The sequence below is a fragment of the Bombus affinis genome, chromosome 4 (genome assembly GCF_024516045.1).
Source record: "Bombus affinis isolate iyBomAffi1 chromosome 4, iyBomAffi1.2, whole genome shotgun sequence".
Lineage (NCBI taxonomy): Eukaryota > Metazoa > Arthropoda > Insecta > Hymenoptera > Apidae > Bombus > Bombus affinis.
In genome coordinates, this window is record NC_066347.1 from 16,747,408 (window position 1) to 16,768,032 (window position 20,625).

At 32.5% G+C, this 20,625-nt stretch overlaps 2 protein-coding genes and 2 long non-coding RNA genes across 5 annotated transcripts; 3 read left to right on the forward strand and 1 right to left on the reverse strand.

The window, feature by feature from the left end:
- The first annotated feature begins 991 nt into the window (after nucleotides 1-991).
- LOC126915526 (uncharacterized) lies at nucleotides 992-7,898 on the forward strand. The gene is made up of 2 exons (XR_007710225.1): nucleotides 992-7,052; nucleotides 7,238-7,898. It is a non-coding gene; the product is annotated as an uncharacterized LOC126915526 (long non-coding RNA).
- A 1,492-nt stretch (nucleotides 7,899-9,390) lies between these two features.
- On the reverse strand, nucleotides 9,391-11,868 carry LOC126915527 (uncharacterized). Its single transcript, XR_007710226.1, has 2 exons — nucleotides 11,731-11,868; nucleotides 9,391-10,418 (listed from the first exon to the last, which is right to left on the reverse strand). It is a non-coding gene; the product is annotated as an uncharacterized LOC126915527 (long non-coding RNA).
- Nucleotides 11,857-18,860, forward strand: LOC126915498 (ubiquitin-protein ligase E3A). Of its 2 annotated transcripts, none has more exons than XM_050720207.1 (12): nucleotides 11,857-12,451; nucleotides 13,165-13,356; nucleotides 13,436-13,616; nucleotides 14,451-14,816; nucleotides 14,897-15,207; nucleotides 15,291-15,488; nucleotides 15,588-15,887; nucleotides 15,943-16,143; nucleotides 16,231-16,508; nucleotides 16,590-16,806; nucleotides 16,882-17,117; nucleotides 17,208-18,860. In XM_050720207.1, exons 2-12 carry the CDS (start codon nucleotides 13,249-13,251, stop codon nucleotides 17,326-17,328), a joined length of 2,517 nt encoding a protein of 838 aa, XP_050576164.1. In that variant the 5' UTR covers nucleotides 11,857-12,451; nucleotides 13,165-13,248; the 3' UTR covers nucleotides 17,329-18,860. The 2 variants fall into 2 exon arrangements, with proteins under 2 accessions (XP_050576164.1, XP_050576163.1); XM_050720206.1 differs by having other exon boundaries at nucleotides 13,221-13,356.
- Nucleotides 18,724-20,499, forward strand: LOC126915394 (uncharacterized). The gene is made up of 4 exons (XM_050720017.1): nucleotides 18,724-18,825; nucleotides 19,012-19,291; nucleotides 19,395-19,651; nucleotides 20,169-20,499. The coding sequence occupies exons 1-4, from the start codon at nucleotides 18,724-18,726 to the stop codon at nucleotides 20,376-20,378; spliced, it is 849 nt and encodes a 282-aa protein (XP_050575974.1). The 3' UTR covers nucleotides 20,379-20,499.
- Nucleotides 20,500-20,625: the final 126 nt, after the last annotated feature.

Below are 20,625 nucleotides of genomic sequence, written 5' to 3' on the forward strand. Positions count from 1 at the left end.
AATCATGAATAATAGAAACACATCTTTTCAGATGGTTTTGTTGTAATTAAAATTCTAAGATCAGTTTTACCGAAGACATATATCTATTGGTTAACTAATACGAAACAATCTTTCTTATAGGCTGAAAACAATTTAGTCCCAAAGAGATTAATAATTAATAATTATCGGATTTTAAGAAGTAGCAAGATTGGCATGAACTTTATGTCGAATTTTTTTTAATCATGTTTATTTAACATAATTAAGAGAACTTGAATTATTGTTAAACAATATTTGGAAAGGCATTATGAAAATTCTTAAAATAGAAACTCTTGGTACAGTTACAAAGATAGCTTGGATATTTATGAAAATTTAATAAACTAAAAAGATTTTTATTACAAAAATGTGTTAACGATTGATCGGATAAAATCAAATGCTCGAGGAAGCAAAATTGCAAGAAAGTATCCATAAAACTATAGACTTTACGTCGATAAAGGCAAAATTAGATTTTACAAGAATGTTCTTTAATCATAGGTATCACGTTTTAGTTTAACGAACATTTTGCAATTTTATTACATGCGGCTGCTCGACTATGATAAACCGCAGCCGCTGCCTACGCGTTTTTCTTAATATAGAAAACTTAAAGAATAGATTATGCACATGATTTTACATTGATAGACAACACCGATACATATTGAAGTACACTATCATACGCTATATTTGGTATCATATTTGTCTCGTATCGTATTATATCACATTGTATATTATTCGCTATTGCCTACGGTTATCCTAATAATCTGAAAAATTTGTAATTCTATAGGAAATAATGAAGTACAAATCTATTAGCAATTTAATTATGAGGAAAAATTAGAAAAGTATCATATTTATTTACACGAATTATTTGGTCCCTTTCAAAATCTATCGACTAAAATATCTAAAATATTTAAGTACTAAATATTTAACTTTAAATATTTAATTACTAAAATATTTAAAATATTTCCACGTTTCTAGCAGTGACATGTTGTACCAAAATTTCAAATTAATGCTTATACACGATGTTATACACTGTATAACGCTGTATGTACTGTCGTATACCGTGTAACTGTTACATTGATTTTCCAATCATTAAGCAGATGCCCCTATTTAATTGTCTTAATGACATCATTAACCGTGGGTGTAAGTAGGTACTAACCACAGTGTACCAAATCATGAGTCGAGCTGAATTTCGGAGGATAACTGTAACAGCGGATGACATGGCAAGAATTTAGTGCCCACTTACTCAACAGTCGATGACGAAAACTCTGACGTCATAATCACGGTAATATAGCAACATGTGGCCCCCGTACAGGTCTGATTTACGACCTTTACTAAACAAAATTTTGATGGCATAAAAAGGAATTTATATGTTGTCTGTGAACATGTGGCGTGGTGAAGTTCATTTAAAATTGAAATTAACATAAAAATGACGGAAATCGACTGATGTAGAATTTTTAATTAAAATTGTAATATAATAATGCAACAATTCTAACGTGTAAAAATGTATCGTTGGATCGTGATATATATATAAGTTGATCGACTAATTTCATGTTTAAGGATGTTGAATGTTTGTAGATCTTTCTCGATGAAGAATTCGCAGGATTACAGAATCATTGATAAAGATTAATTCAGGTGTTTTATAAACAAGGACAGAGGATGAAAGATTGAAAATTAGTGTGGATATCAGTATTAAAATTGATAATCTGTGACAGGGATTTCAAGTTTCGCAAAGAAAACAGAAACTGAAACTCTGATTAATTCTAATCTCTGAAACAAAAATCTAAAAACTGAAAATTAAAGTTAATATCTTTCGACGCTAAGAAAAATGGTAAAGATTTCCATATATAAATAGCAAAAGAGATATAAAAACAGAAAAGCTTGTCTAATACAATCTTTCTAGAAGATTCAATTGATCTTTCGTAATATCTTAATAATAATTATAAAAGTCTCTCTTATAATAATAGACAAAATTTAAAAAATTATAAAAGGATACAAAAACTTTGTCTTAAATATATAAAATGGATTGTCGAAACTATTCAAATTACTTACACAAAAATTATAATAAATCAGGCGAAGTTTTTGTTAATCTACACGATATTACAGTCGAACCTCCGTCCCTCCGCAAATAAAAATATACAAATTCTACTTTGTATCCTCCTAAAAATTGCCAAAGAACCCTGTAAGAGCTACGAAACCCATAAAAAAGTCTTATCCGATTCGCCTTCAACTTTCTTCGCTCCCGACATCCTTAATCCCGTCTTGACCTTCAGCCGTTCTCGTTCTCATATCGAGTTCCCTTTAAAGTTGCTCGCTCGAGAAGAGACACCTGCGAGTGAGGAGATTCGGTAACGAAGCTCGACCCACCGAATACCTATGTATATCGATTGACGATTGGTATCGTGAGCGTAGAACGAGAATGAATATGTGAAGGTCGAATCGGGTCTTCCACGTCAGCGGAAGTCGAATTTCTTTCCCCCGGTAATTTTTATTAAAGTAAGAAGAAGCTGTGACGATCGGAATGAATTATAGCATTGGATAGTAAAATTTTAACTTTGATTTGGCTCGACTGCAACAATTCTAAATACGATCGATTTATTGATAAATATTTGCGCCTATAATGGGTATAATGTCAATATTATACAAATTAGAGATAAATTTGTGGTAGAAATTTGTACATAAAGGTCATCAATTTGACAAATATTATTTTCTAGATAATATTACCAGTATTATTAAATATTGATATGTCTGTAACAAATATATATGTGCGGAATCGTATAGGACGTATATAATATGAAGAATATGTAGAACGTTCAAAATAAAATACTCGTTATGATATTTTGAGAAAGAACACAGAAAGAAAAGAAACACTTTCAATATTTAATGATAACCATTGAAATTTATTTCATCTTAGAGTTTTGAATGTTAGAATGGAATTCTATATCTGGTATATATCTGGTTCAATTAGGTAGATACCTGGAGCATATTTAAAAGGACGTCTTTTGTTGTTAATTAAACTTTATCAATCGCATCGATCTGATTTCAACGAATTTTATTCTCACGTACATTCAAACCGCATATTAAATATCGCAAGAGTGGAAGACTATTAAAATTTAACTAATAAAATTTCCTGCTACCAAAATCTAGATCTCTGTTTCACAGAAAAATGATTAAGAATCCAAAGAAATATACAAGAATATTAAATCTATTTAATATTGGACCTATGTCTCTGATTTTCCATCATTCTCGTCTTTCGTCATTCTTATTTTAAGTTAAGTCAAAATTATTAATCCAGCAACTTGGAAGAAAGTCTCGTCTTCTTCGCGAGTGTTGTCCTCGATGATTTGTAACGATAATTAATGCATCATACTTGTTAATTAAACGCGGTCCATAATTTATCTCTGACCTCCCAGCGAAACGGAGGTAATCAAGTTGATCAACCATGAAAGGTGAATCGTGTTTACGCGTCTGGAGGCCACGATGCTACCATGTGTTTATCTAGCACGCAAATACATACGTGCGATCGATCCAGTAGTGACCAAGCCGAGATTCGTTAATAGGACCAACGTTAAACTGAATTATCGAGTCGCAAATGAAATTTATCGACAAACTGTTGGGCGTGATTTGTAACATTGTAATTATTCTATACACAGGTGAAATCTGTAAATGAATTAACACGTGCACTGTGTAGTGTGTATCACAAGGTGTTCAGAAAAAGGAAAAAGGAGGCTCGTCTCTGCTGGAGCTCTGGAATCTACAGGAACAAAGGTAGACACGAATGGCTTGCTGCCTCTATTTTCTTCCTTTTTATCATTCCTGTCCTTAGGCGCTTAAATTTCAAAAACATTTTCCTAAATGAATAATTGGGTGTCGTACGTATTTTTAATAACAGAACTATGTCAATAACAAAACGATATAGAAATCGAAACATTCTAAGTATATGTATCTATGCATTGTTTTGTATCAGATGTTAAATTATTTTGCGAAAAATATTCTTCGCCGTTGATCATAAGAATAAAGGTCCCTCCAAGCCGATTTTTGCTTTTCCCGCATCTTCTATTACGTTGGCTGTACAACGATGTTGTGCAAAGAGAAAATATTGACACAGTAGTCGCACTTCTATATTACTGCGTAATATATTATCTCCGCATTTCTCAATGGGAAATCTCAACAAAGGAAGCTTTTCCTGGTATTAAATTACGTAAACAAAAGGAAACAAAGGAAAGATAAAGGATGAGGACAGAAAATATGTGCAATTTTTTCAGTACTCTGTACCGCGGATCTAAAGTCACAAGCTTGCAAATGCAATTCCTAATAACTCAGACTCTGAAACTCAAGCCGTAAACTTCCAACGAAGCTCGAGCTTTTAGACCCTAATCACCAATCGTTGGCTCCGAATTTAAGATTCCAGATCTCAAACCCGTCCAAGTCCAGGACCTTAAATTCTCAACTCTGCGATATTATGTAATATTATGAAAACTTGGTTACTTGATCAAATAACTTTCAAACATTTTGTAATAATAGTTTTTATCTCGCAACTTTGAAAAATCTTACGCACGCTGTAGTGTATTCTGGACAATGTTTAATCGCATTGAAGAATTTTTGATTGGTTTGTGATTGGCTAGAAACATTCACAGGGAAACCAGATACTTATACATCGATACAATCGGATACTTGACTAAAGTAACATACAGTAGCTGAAGAGGTATTGTGCGCTGGTATACATGCACCGTATTTATTATAGCGTTTACATACTAATGAATTAGAAGACTTACTAATATTCTTACACGACAAGAAAAATTCAATATGAAAACGAGATATAGAAGCTGATAAAGGAAGCTGCTTCATTAGAAGATAATGGGACGTGCGTATACTTTTTATAGTCACTGCGGACAATAAACCAGTTGCTTATCTATTTCGATCGCTCAAACATATTCTCTATGATGGAACATGTTCTCTACGACTATTTAATGGACCAAGCAGGATGTACGATACAATTTCGTAGGGAAACAGGAAAGGAGAAAAAGGAGAAACAATCGGACCAAACGGAGGTGGCGATAACAGCGAGAGCGATGAAAAAAAGCGTGAAGTATCACAAAAAGGGGCGAATAAAAGATGAGAATAAAAATAGAGCGACAAAGAGAGGTAGATGGAAAGAAATACGCAGGGATGGGAAGATAGATAGACGTAGAAAGGGTGAAGGGTAACAAACGAATGGCAAAGTTGGCCTTGATCGAAACTCGGCCGCATCCAAGCGGAAGCTTCATCCCCTATCAAGCGACCCCTGGTCTCTGTAAATCCGTGTACTTTTCTGCTTCCCATTCGCAGAATCTCTATCGTGTTCGCCACCCCAGTTCCAGCTTTTCGACTGTGAAAAAAAGCCTGTTTACTTCATTCTGTTCCTGCTTTTTTCAAAGAGTTTTTGCTTTCGTCTGCGATAACGACAACGATTGTCTCGCGAGGCTGTGTTGGCTTCGAAAAAGAAAAAAGGAAAAAGGAAGAAAAGAAAAGAAAAAAGAAAAAAAGGGGGTCGACTGTGGACGCTTTTCTCTTGGTTTGATTAAATTCGAGCCGTCAGATCGATAGATCGCATATTTTCTTCTGTGCCAGTGCGTCTTTACTTCGAAGATTGAATAGACCTTCGCGAGAGTTTAATGATTTCCTCTCGCGACTCCAACGGAGCGTATCTGCTCTCCACTGGTCTATTATCCTGCACAACTCTCGAATGGCCACTATCTGGCGTGCATTTCCAACATTCGATGAGCCGGAAATTGCAAGATCGTAACGAAAGTCCATAAATTGTAATCGCTTACCGCACATTCTTATCATATTTATCACTGAAGCTGCTAAACCAGTCAAAATGACCGATACCGCGATTTTTACAATTATGTTTGCAATTATTATATTAAAAACGTACAGCTTTCACTCATACATACTCGTTTATTTTCGTTTAATATATTGCTTTAACATTAACCGACTATATGCAATATGTCTCGGTATTAAAGGTAGACAGCGTTGATCCCAGTGTTGAAACTAATTTATGTTAAAAATACGGATCGATCTCGATGTGAATCTGATGTTAGTTTGTATTTTTATATCAACATTTTCAGAAAAAGATTTTGTAAAAATATGTGCTGAATTTATTTATTATCCAGAGGTTATTCTACTAGGGATATAAAATATAACGTGTTATTTAAAAAAGATACGAAGGTGATCTTGAAGTTTCCTACACCCACGAAAAAATTGTCCCTCGATACAATAGAATTTTTATAAATAAAGTCTTTTCATATCTGAAAATAACAGAACTAATTAAAGGGATCAAAATCGATGATCCACGATACCATAGTATTTAAGGACCATAGATAAAACATGATAAGTCTATTTTCTTTTTCTTCGTTTCTCTACTTTTGTGTCATTTGTTGACTAAAAAGAAGTATTCTAATATAAAACAGTTGAAGAAGGGTTTAACCTAATAAATTCGAAGAAATACAAAAATAAAAAAATTGTGGTAAGTCCACAAGGTTTATTAAGAGACAAATACATCAGTTTACTTGTTAAGTTAATTTAACTAATCCCCTACGATATGATTTAATTGAGATTGGCTCAACATTATATACTTTGTGTTATTACCAGTTATTACCATTACCATATACTGTATAAAGATAACTTGCAACACCGACTCCCAGAAATTATTGAAAATATGCCATTCGTGGAAGAAAATATAATATTTCAATAAGACCGGGAGCCACAACAAACAGCTAGAAACGTACAGAATTGGTTGAAAACTCAAAAATGTTTGGTTTTGTATTGACCTGTACAAAGCCCAGACCTCAACTCCATAGAGAATCTATGAGGATTATTAAAAAGACGAATGCGTGATTCGCATGATTCATCGCCATCATCAATTATGGAATTGCATAATAGAATTCAGGAACAATGGGAACAAATACCTTCGGATTATTATCAAATTCTTGTAGGGAGTATTGCAAGACGTATTAATGCTATTTTATAAGCAAAAGAGTCGTGGACGAAATACTAATGCTGTAAATATTGGACTTTTGATAACGTGGTGTAAAAATGGTTTAATCAATTTTTTTTGCTACAGATAAATAAAGAAGATTTATACTGTAAAAGAATTTTTTACATTTTCTCTAACCACGACAATCGTATGTGTTACATTTATTTTCCATATTCCTTATTGTTAATGATAATAGATAATAATTTACAGAAAAGCTGTTACTATTGGCTCGGTTTTGCTCCTTACTGCATATCAAGACGATAAATTATAATTGAACTTGTGGTAACTTTTCGATGAGGAAACTTTCGTTGCCAAAAGAAAAATCGATATTTTGGTAGCTATTAAAAGATTTCGAGGGCGTATCAAATCGAGTAATGTTCTTCGAAGAAAACATACTGTTATAAACCTTTGACATATTTCGAGGATAGATATAGATGTGTATCATCGAAAAATCTGGAGTAGTTGGCTCGGCACCAAATTACTGATGACACCTTAGTCACACGAGCACCGATTTCTGTCTAATCAGCGACTCTCGATCATCCGGCTAAATGGTCCGAGCTATCTGCTACAAGAGCGATCTCGGGAACTTTAAATTACACTGTCAACTTAAAAACTTGATAATTCGTCGATAGCGCACATTATCTGTTATTCGAGTTAATGAGGAAATTTCTAAATCTGCAAAGATGAATGTATTTGAAAGAGTGTAGAAATAATTTCGAGTGTGTTTAACTATTTATCAATCGTCAATTTCAATTGTGATAAAGTGTAAAATATAAAACGCCATTTGAATATGGAAATAAAAATTCTTTTTCTGCCTTTCTAGAGATTTTAAAACGAATAAAATATTCTAGATATAGATGTCCATCCTAAATTTATTTAATCTGATTTCCTATACTTATGTATCACAACACATCGATTCTGTGCTAAATTAATTATCCATCATTTGTATATAAAACAGAGCATAATAATCACACTCTATTTTCTTATCTTTTTATGTTCATATTCTTCTACGTTTATGATATTTTTAATTCATACGTATGTGATAAGAAACTAAGAGAATTTTTCACGTTTTGAACCCGAGTAGTAAAAGTTATATGCGAGCACTTCTGAATAACAAAATATTCATATTGTATACAGAATATTCACGTCCACATAATATAAAATGTAATCGAAAGGGGAAAGATAGACACGAACTAAATAATTGCTAGAAAATCATTTTTCAACAAGTATAATTTACCTCTGCTTTAACCGCATACACGTGGCGGAATCAAACTTTGATCTGGAAATTAATTTTTATAAAAATGTTGCTCTTTTCCTGTTTTCAAGACTTGGGAAAGATTCAAACGCAAAAATAATTCCAACCACGCGATCGTTAGCCAAAACTTCCGTTTCTTCCTTTTCCCTGTACTTTCCGACCGCGTTTCCTTTCCCACAAAGTTAACGGAACCGCGAAACGTAATGCTCGCACGACGCGTGCATTTAACGTTGCAATTAACGAGCAAGAGGCGAGAAACATATTCAAGCCAGAGGTAAAAAATAACATATTTTTTCTTTCATTTTTACGAGAAAATTATTGAGACAAACGTAATTATTATTTCAATCGAAGGCAGGAAATTGAATGAATCAAAAATATTAATTTTTGAGTGATCTGATTACACGAATAATTATTACGAATGATTAACATTTCTTTGTTTGTACTGATGATCATATTATGGGATATCTCTTTTTGGTTACCAACAACCATTATCAGTGGTAAAAATATTTGGTAGTTGTCAATATTTCCTAGTTTGTCAGTAGATCAGTAATCATTATCACGGGCGAAAACTTTTTCTTATTACTTTCCATCATTGTCAATTTTTATTAACACTACTAGTAATTGATATGGTCATTATAATTGCACTTCGAGCGTAGGAATCCAATTTTAATGTGTTTCCTCTAGGTATTATTTATTATCAGTAATGTTAACAGAAATTGACGATGGTTGAAAGTAGTACAAAAAAAATCTTTTACTATCAAAGTGTAAAAATATGGTATAAAAAGAAATTTATACCATCAGCAGTACAGTTAGTTCAAAAAGTATTGGCATACATATTTTATATTTTATTTTTGTAGTATCAAACTGTTCTAGTTATAATACGAGATTTAATATTCCTAAGACCTAATTAGTTAGACCGCAAATGCTGTAATAATATGCTTTAATATTCCTTAATATGGTTTAATATGATTTAATATTCCTAAGACCTAATTAATTAGACCGCAAATGCTGTAATAATAAATATAATAAATAAACAGAGTGTTCGAATACAGGTGTTTGAAAATTTAAGCGGTGATTCTTGATGTCGAAATAAGACAAAAATCAAGAATAAAAAAATTGCATTTTCGGCTTTGTATTTTAGTTATTGACAATTAAAAATCGGTCGAAAGATCCCTGTATGCGGGCAAACCTCCTTACATGAACGAAATTAGGTCAGCCTAAGCAACGGGGTGCACAGGGATCCTCAAATCTAATGATACGTGGGCAGCCGCTTACCTCGTACAAATCGTAAAGAAGAAGATTATGACATTTGAAGGCGTAAACCATTCTGCACGACGTTCTGTAAGAAAAATCCTACATTAAACATTATAACTACTTAGTCATTAAAATCCATAACAGCATAACGGAAACCGTTTCATGAAATTTCCAAGTAAACAGGATTAATGTTTCCTCCAATCCTTCGCCTCCATAAATAATTAATAAATAATAGCACATAAATAATGTTTATACAAATTTCATACGCGCATCGCGATCGTCCCGCTCGCGGGTATCCACAGAAAAGTCACATACGCATTAAGTATTCTTAAGATGCTACTAAATGTGAAAATGAACGCTATGTTGGATGAACCATGCACATTTTCCGCACAAATTACTGATCGTTACGTATTACGATATTTACATATATACATATACATGAAACAAAAAATGAAGAAATCATTTGTAATGGTTATTTCTTATCAGAATTACTTAAAATCATAAGATATGAATTGTTATACTATATCTTTCTTAATTTTGATTGCAACAATTATGGTCCCTGGTTGGAACGAAACGCAGTTTGCGTATATGTATAAAGGCGTGAGCGGAGAAGCGGCATTATTCGCATGTCTGGCCAAGTGGCACCATTTGACATCAATAATTTCACCCTTTTTCCTGTGAACTAATGGTTTCCTGTTCGCCTTAGACCCTCGTTTCGTCCCGAAAGCTCAATTTCCCTTTTATATTCGCCCCGAACCCGTTGAAAATTGTCGAAAGACTCCGCTGACTTCCAACTTCTCCAACCCAGGTTTGCTCCTCGTTTACTCATTGTCACGAAATCGGCCAAGGAATTATACTCGGCGCCGTCCGTGATAATGCATGCTAGATTTAGCATGAAATCGATATTCTCTTTGAGAAACTTCACCGTTAAATATGTAGGATCTTCCACCACATTTTTATTCCATACTTCGTGCTTTTAAATAACACGAAGTTTTCTAAGTATCCTTAATTCCTTTTTTTTTTTTTATTTATTAATGAATATTGCTAAACTTTTTCGTAATAAAGAAGCAGCTAAAACTAAATGTAATAATATTATATAAATTTATACGTTTATACATATTTTGGAATAAAATATCGTAGGTTGGATACACTCAAAAATTAATAGTTAACATAATCAACGTTACCAATCAATTAAATTTAGAGTAATCTAAATTAATGCGTAGATCGTTATGTTTTAGTGCTCACTTTGAAAAGAAGCTATATCCATTCTCATTCCTTTTGGTATCTAAATATATGATAAGAATGTTCATTATACCCGATTACAAAAGCAAATGAAGACGACAAAGAAAATTTTCCATTCAATTTCCAGATTTTTCCACTATACTTTATAACATAATGTTCTTAAATATAAAAAGAACGTCCTCCTTTATTTCTCTGTGAGAAATCTCGCTGACGGTATGTGTAATTTAGTTCATTAAAAATTCTATTATCTTTTTAAGAAAAAGGTAAATGGAATTCAGCATCGGAAGAAAAGAATGAAATATTCTTAATAAGTTTTCTCTGACGAATTCATGGATTAGATTGTCTCGTATCTTTTATTCGATATAAAGAGGAATTTTAAATGAGGAAACTTTATCGACAAAACATGAAACTGCTGTATATGTATATATACATATATATGTACGATATGTACTAGATGGAGCTGAACCGAAGTTAAGTAAAACATTCCAATGTTTTGGTATTAATATATAAACGCAATTTAAATTTTGTTGCGTAAAATATCAGACCTTCAAATTCACCACTCACTTTTTAATCGACTCTTGTGTTCTTTTACAATATTCAAGATGGAGTTTCGTAATTTATAGATAACAATAACAAATCAGTATTGAGACAATACTCAAAAGCGACTATTAAGTATAGAATTTATAGGTAAATTAAATTATAATAAAAATAAGGAATGGAACGTCACACTAGGTAATTAAAAAGTATAAGACAAAAATATGCGTGATCATTTCTATACGAAAAAAACATTTACATGTACATATGTATGCATTTCCTGCTTTTACGCATATGTATGTATGTATATTAATACGACCATGATCGATCATTAATATTAATGTATGTATAAATTCTATTAAATATATCTTATTGATATCATCAATGCATTATTATAAAAATCAATATTAATACTCACTAAAAATTAATATCAAAAGCATTAAAACGATCTTGATGCGTGATCTAGGTCACATTTGGTCGAGTTATCGATAAATCGAGAAACATCGCTGTGCTCGATTAATCGAGAATCTCGATAATCGCAGCTGATCGTGGCCGTGTAGAACAGTAGACAGCAGTCAAGAAGGAATCGTAAAATAATTTTTTTTCCTCTCTCTCGGTGTTGTAACATTGACTTGAAAAATTCGTGTAGCAACGAGATCGACGAGTCGCGCGATCAACGAACATTGTAACGGTTGTGTACTCACGTTCGCAGTGTTCACTTAACCTCGATCAAACATTCGTTTCAAGTTAGAGACAAATATACCTCCAGCTCAAAACCATACTACGTTCTATTTCTCTCTCTTTTCCTCTCCCTCTCCCTTTCCAATACTTTTCTATCTATGTACTTCGTCTTTCTTTCTCTATTCTATTCTAAAGTGTGTACTGCAAATACGTAATACGTTGTAAAAACGTATTAACTTGGTAACTCAAACATTGTGGTGAAAACCGTCGATAAGAAAGTGTCCAACTAAATTTAGTGGTAGTGTATAAGTGATTCGACGATACTCCGAAACAAACGGAAGAGACGGTCGTGGTGAGATTTCTTATTACGACCGACAGAGAGGGAGACAAAATTTTGAAGATTCACGGTCTATGAGCAACAGGGGCCAAGAAGACCCTGGGGAAGATCACGCTTCCAGGTGTATATTGATATTTTATACCACTTATCTAGAACTTTCTTCGTCATTGTTTACCCCTATCTTTTATTACTGGTTCTTCGAGTACGACACACTATTTGCATATATCGCGAAACATAATATCGTACGAATCTACGAGGCTAGACTATTTTTAACGTGCTTTGTTTTGGTGCAACGACTCCATTCGCTTCCCGACATTGAGAAGTTGATCTTTTTTCTGAACTGTCATTCTTTAATTGGCAACACCGCGAATCATTGGTAACATGTCACAAGCATGTGTTCTTAATTAAATGAATTACAAGTATCGGAAAACATTTCTAATTTAATTAAATTCGCTTCTTTTATTTATATCGTTACTGTGCTCGATTTGATGTCCGGGCTTTTATAACGAAATTTTTATTTTTATGTTTAATACGGAAGGGAAGTTTTACGCAATTCTATTGCTAAATACTAGAAGTTCAAAATTCTTTAAATATATATGTAAATGTAATATAACCTGCTAGAAAATCACATGCATATACTTTGTAGGTTATGATTATGTTTAAACTCTTATAATTCATTGCAAAATACGGAAACACACAAATATTAATTAGTCTTGATTGAATTATCCTTTATGTATCATAAAATGTTAAGATATTTTCATATTATAAAAGATATTGAATTGTTTAACTTACGTTTGTTACATAATACTAATTTTTCTTTTAATTTTGTTTTAGAATATCTGTTACAATACATATATTGTAATCCCTACCTTCTGTTATTACATTATTAGGGGAGAAGCAAAGAGCCCTTGCAGCGACATGAAGCGTGCAGTTGCCAAGAAGTTGATCGAGCGATATTTTTATCAATTAACTGATGGATGTGGCAATCCTGATTGTGATAATCAAAACTGCGCATCAAGTGGAAAAGTGCATAACTTAAAACCTATGTTAACATTTATTTTTATCGGAAGTATTTTGTTGCTAATAAAATTTATATTTTGAACAGGTAACAAATCTGACTCCAAATCAAGCTGCTGCACAAGCTATTCAATTATTTTCCCAAGAAGCAAGACTTTGCGATGGAACACAACCTAGTAAAGTAGCTCGGACAACTTTAGAACCTGGACCAGCATCTTTAGCTAAGAGTTTACCTGTTAAAAGTGTGAATCCGACATGTTCGGATGAAGGTACTGCATCAAATTCCAACATAAACCCTGCTCCTTCAGCTACTGACATTCTTACATCTCCAGTAAAGAAGGACATTTCTGTTGATACAAATGACTTAATATCTCCATCTCAAGCTTTAACAGATAAAAGTGCTCAAATTCCTTTCAAAAGCAAATCACTGAATAATATGGAGGTTTGTGAGCAATCAGTTTTAAAAGAGAAATCACCTGTTTTACTTCCTATCCTATCAATGGATAGAGATAGTCATTCATATCAATTTTTCAAAACAGATTACAATTGTAATTCCATTCCAAATAAATCAATATCAGATGAAGAAATTTTTCAGAGAATATTAGATAGGTATAAAATTCATATTCCAAATTATAATAACAATTCGATTATTAAACCAAAAAAATATAAAAGAACAAAAACATCATCAACATATAGAACGAATAAGAGACGTAAACGTAATTATTCTCCAAAAAAACTTTCCTGCAAGAAAAAGTTCCATAAAAAGTGTTATTCTCAATTTATTACAAAATTATTAATACTTAATTTGTATCTCAGATGCATTGAAAGAAAGAGGTACACAAAACGTGTTTTTGAAAGTCAATAATAATTTTTAATATGACTATTTTACAAAATTTTTAATAAAAACTGTTTATCAAATTCATGTGCAGTTGCTATGTATATGTTAATAAATATTGTATTTGATTCTTACTTCTTGTTATTTATTTCTAACTTAAAATACTATACATAGTTAAATATATGTTATAATGCATTTTTACAATTACATATAGTAGCAAATTATTTATAAATGTTTTGATAAAAATATTCAATTATTTTTTCAACAGGAAAGCAAGATCCATATCTTACAGAAGCAAAACTATTGGATATAATAGAAAGATGCAAATCGGAGGGATCTTATTCATTATTAATTCGTACATTGGGAGAGATATTTTCATGTGCAAAAGCATTAAGCCTTAGTTTCCAAAAAACCGTAAAAAATGACTCTCCTCTGGCTGCACTTCTTAATAGAGCTTCAGATAGCCTATTAAGGCCACCTGGTGATATGGATAAAGAAGCAATTCGATCTATTCAAGGAGAAGACAAAGAAGAAGACAGCAGTGAACCATCATCTACAGTTCCTAACAATGATGATACTAGCATTGATTTACCAGCTGTGCGAAGAGCATTTGCTGCTCTTTGGTCCTTACCAGGTAAAAAAGTGTTTTGTAAAATAAACATCTTAAATAAAGCTTACGAATACATAGTTTCTTAAATCTTTTCTGGTATTTAGGAGAAGTGTTCAAATCCGCTTTAGTTAATGCACTAGTCACTTTGGCAGATAATATTGAACTAGATTTGAGAGTATTTCGTATTATGCCATGGGATAATATGGATAGCTTGTTAAACGTATTCTTAATTGTATTTGAAATTCCTATGCTTGGAAACAGTGAATATTTGGAACTTGCTCTTCATATGCTTTGTAAAGCACTGAGCTGTTTCCCTATTGTGGCACAAGCTAAACTAGCACGTGTGTGGGCTAAACATTGTAAATCTCGACTCCCAAGTATTTTACAAGCTCTGCAAGAATTAATAACTGTTAAGGTATAACTATTTAGTACAATTGAAATCATTAAAAGCTTTGATAGCAAAATATTTTTTATCTATAAGAGTTTTCATTTCTACAGGTTATAGGTGGATCTTTTACGCGAGATTATTGCGTTCAAGATGCGGACACTATTACTGCTCCCACGAAAGTTATGAAAATTTTATACTATGCAAGTATGCTAGCTGGTGAACTAGATGAACCTGATTTAAATATAGATGAGGATGGTGAATCTACGAGTAACGACAAATCTGGGAGATCTCTGTCGCAAATTCCTCAGGTGAAATTATGAAAATTATTATGAAGTATCAAATTATTTTATGAATATGTCGTACAAAAATATTATTAATATTTTAATAATAATGATAATCGCTTACAGGACCCATTAGCGAAGGAATTAGGAATTACTGCACTAGATGCACGAAAACCATTTATACCTTTCACTGACTTTTACAATGAACCACTTAGTGATGCGATAGAAATGGACAAAGATTTTGCATACTATAAGAGTGAAGAACCCATGAAATTTAGTTTTATGAATTATGCTTTTATCCTCACTCCCGCTACAAAGACACTGGGCTTGTATTATGATAATCGTATTAGAATGTACAGTGAACGCCGAATGAGTTTTCTACAGACTGTTGTTGGACAGCCTACTAATCCTTATTTAAGACTAAAGGTTTGTACACGTTTCATTTGTTCTTCTAACTCTTATTAATAATTACTTAAAATAGGTGAGGAGAGATCGTTTAATAGATGATGCGTTAGTCGAATTGGAAATGGTCGCAGTGGAAAATCCATCTGATCTTAAGAAGCAATTAGTCGTTGAATTTGAAGGTGAACAAGGAGTTGATGAGGGTGGAGTCTCTAAAGAATTCTTTCAATTGATTGTAGAAGAAATTTTTAATCCTGATTATGGAATGTTCACGACTCAAGTAATTTAGCGATCTCCATTAATTAAAATGTCAGAAAATTTTTTTAATTGAGAAAATTACTTATATATATATCTCAAATTATTATAGGAAGATACACAAATGACATGGTTTAATCCAACATCGTTTGAAAGTGACGCACATTTCACGCTAATAGGCGTTGTTCTTGGCCTAGCAATATACAATAATGTAATACTAGATGTACGTTTCTCTATGGTAGTTTATCGAAAATTGCTTGGTAGAAAAGGATGCTTTGCCGATTTAGAAGACTGGAGTCCTACATTATATCGAACATTGAAGGAATTGATAGATTATACTGGAAATGATATGCCAGAAACATTTATGCAAACTTTTAGAGTGGCTCACAAGTAAGCTGTAAATAGATTAATAATTATTGAATAATCCGTATCTAATAAACGATAACCAATATAATGTATACTATTTCATAGAGATGTTTTCGGGTCAATATCTTTCCATGACCTGAAACAGAATGGTGACGAGATATTTGTGACGCAAGAAAACAAAAAGGAATTCGTAGATCTTTATGCGGACTTTTTACTTAATAAATCTGTCGAAAGACAATTCAAAGCATTCAGACGTGGATTCCAAATGGTCACGGATGAAAGTCCACTTGCATTACTTTTTAGACCTGAGGAAATTGAACAAGTATATTTAATTTATTTAGGATTTAGATATTTTTATCGTATCAATAATTATTTGTAATTAATGTCTCATTTACAGCTTGTTTGCGGCAGCAAAGTTTTTGATTTTGCGGAATTGGAAGCCGCTACGGAATACGAAGGTGGTTATACTGTTGATAGCAAAGCAGTACGTAACTTCTGGCGTGTTGCACATTCGTTACCACCAGAAAGTCAACGAAGACTTCTACAATTTACTACTGGAAGCGACAGAGTTCCAGTTGGTGGTTTATCAAGATTAAAGATGGTGATTGCAAGACATGGTCCAGATTCTGACAGGTGAAATTTTTAAATAAAGTTGCATTCCTATTTTGCAACATTACACAATAACTTCTAATTGTACAACTAATGTAACGTTTTATATTTTAGATTGCCAATAGCCCACACGTGTTATAACGTATTGTTGTTGCCAGATTACAGTACAATAGAGAAATTGCAGGATCGACTGTTGAAAGCGATTAATTATTCAAAAGGTTTCGGCATGTTATAAATGGGCATAAAAAAAAGCTTCGATCCCCCCCTCCCCTGTCTTTCAGAGTATATTGAACTATAATTCGGAGTTTAAGATTCTCTCCTTTCGTCCCGCTATATAGAAATATTTATTCGGATTTTATGCAAACACGTGGAAATGCTAAAAACCTCTGCTTTCGTAAAGTGAAAGAAAATAAAAAAGAAATGCTAAAATCATCTCCTGATACCGAGAATACCTCGCAATCAATCGTCCTCCAATGTGTTTCCTCCTTATGCAAGCGGAAACTGGAATTGCTGTACAAAAAGTAATACAAAATCTTTGCGATAACGTGCTTTGAAACTTTCTTACGTTTCCGTGTTATTTAACTCGTTAATGCAGATTAACGTACTTGATTGATCAGTCTTGCCGAGTTGTTTTGATAATTTATATTTCCCTGCATTGATTCAATGGAAAAGAATTTCCATTTCATTTCCGAATCAGCTTTTACAGAACTATTACAATTTATCTCGTTAATTTTAATTTTATTCGTGAGATACAGCATGATACAGTGCATACAGCTTAAAAATAATAGTGAGATGCGCAACTGTGATGTATGTGAAAATGAACCGAGAATGATCGGTCAAAATTTGTAGAAATATACGTATCGTAGATTTAGTAGATCCTATAGTTGATATTCAATATTGCAAGAAAAAGCCGAGGAACACCCCCTTTGACGTTTATCGTCACATTGTACACAAGACATTTTATATATTGTAAAAGAGTAACGAAGAAGATAAAGAATAACGCAGAATCATGAACGCTAAATCCTTTTTTCTTTCGAGTTTGTATGTAACTTTCCGCTTTCCATTTCCTTTTACATCACGTTTTATCATTGTACGTAAAGTATCTAATTTATATATATACATATACGAGTTATATATATATAAATTCTATACAAATTATATAGAACACACGGGAAATGAATTTGTATAAACGTTTGTAATCAGCGGCTTTCTCAAAAAACTGCTCCACGTTGTCGGCTGTCTTATTATTAGTCACGTGATAATATACAAATAAAAAGTTCTATCGAATAATTCATGCGCCATTTATTTTCGCATCAATTTAGGAACATAAGAAATCTGTACGCACGAAAGCGAAAATAGTCGAATTTAAATGAATCTCGCATTGTAATAATACGTTGTCAAGTGACGTTAGATGCGGCGGATAATTTCACGCAATTTCATTTTGAACGGCAACATCTCCCCTTGAGGATAAATTAAAATGAAAATTAACTGATATTTTCGCCGCCGTTACGACCGACGAAGGACAAATTGTAACTGACGTTGAATCGTACACCGTATCCAAACGGAAATCACGATTATGTGTACCGAAAGCGATCAAGCCGTGAACAATCGTGCATCCTGCTTTTTCAATATGAACGATTCACAGAATCAGAACAGTTTCGATTTTGTACCAAAGTCTGATTATAATGGGAAGTGGCATCTGGAAAATAAATGTCTTTTTCATAATCAACAAGTAAACGAGAAATAGAATAGTTCAAATACGATAAACGTTCTTTCACTTGTATTTACAAATTTTTCTCTAGTCCTTACAATCTTTTCTTTTTCTCCTTTTATATACTTCAGTCTATATCAATTACCTAAAGGGGGAAAAAATTTGTAAATTATACGTTGATTAATACATATCGTAACGTTTCACTAGTACCTCGAAGGGGACAAATATGAAACGAAGAAATTATACACGGAGTGTCCAACGCCGTGTGATCTTTGTTCGCATTTCAAAGAAAAATTCAAGTCGAAAACAGATGGAAACGATTTAACTCGGAGATCAGGCGATTGGAAATGTGACGATGAGCTTGGAAAGAAATCTTTGAAATGTATCGTACAGGATCCTCCGATTACCGAATGGAAATGGAAAAATCCTTACAGTGTTTCTGATCTTGATCGATCGAAACGTTGGTATCGACGTAGTTTTACTTCAGGTAAATTTATTGTAACGCCTAGGCGCGAATTAAAATTAAAAACGCATTTAAGAAAGAAAATTATACTTAATTGGACGAATATCTCGATGTATTAGATATTAAATCTATTTTCCTTCCGAAGGAGATGACATTACAACGAACTTGTTACGCGATCTGCATAACAAAGATTCCCTAAAAGATTATACGAAGAACAATTTCTTGTATAATTTCCGCGAATACTTGGTCAGATATCAGGAATCTTGTGGCGTACCACGAACAGAATATTCTTTTTGGGCTCTTATTAATACGATGGGTCAAGCAACAGGTCGATCTTTCCTTGCATTGTTGTATGTCATACTGAACGTTATACCTGTTGTCGAGGTATTGTTTAATGATAATCGATTTTTCATATTAAATTACTTGATATAGTTTGAGAGATTTCACTGTTCAAAATAATTAAAGCATCCTTCTATTTTGTTCGGCAAGGTATTTGATATTTTAACATTTCTATTTATTGTAGACATTGTAAAAATAATTAACGTACTAGATATCTTCGGTATTTTACTTGTATGCGATATCATAATTGTTTTGGGCAGTATGTAGTTTTATTAATCTTGATGGATTTCCAAATAGTGTATTTGTTGTAAGAGCAAAATTTTTCATATTTTTAACCTGATAATTATGTCAATTATACAAGGATTTCTTCTAAGCGCTGCAAAATTGAATGTCTCTTAATTTTAAAACTTACAAAAACGAAATTTTTTTTAAATAAAAAAATATAGCATTGGAAAATTGTTAACGCTACATATATATATATTGTTTAAAATTTTAATGTATAAATATTTATATAAAGATCTAGTGCTTAACATCTACATGTTATATAAATGGTACTTTTTAGGTATTCCTATACTTATTGCGATTCGTTCTGGACAAAGTGATTAGCATAAGCAACAGCAAAGATTTCCAGCAGACGGTGACTCGATGTTTAATATTCACGACAGAATTATTCAGCGTTTATATATGTCTAATATTTATATTCGGTTTTATTGTCTTACCGATTGTACACATGGTAATTGATATAGTAGCAAAGATCATGCTCTACAATTAATAGTGATAACAGTCATTTAGTCCTAATTGAATGATACTAGAAACAATATGGTTATTACGTGAATTTGTCATATAATTATTAAGAATCGTTTAAAAACTTGCAATTAAAAAATTCCTGAAAATGCACGTATCCAGCTTACCTTGCCAATATAAAGATTCGTATTATTTTATAATTAAATCGATGCTTTGATTTTCTAGACTAGAAAATTTTAATTTATTGTTACGAAATCCTCCAAAATTGTTTAAAT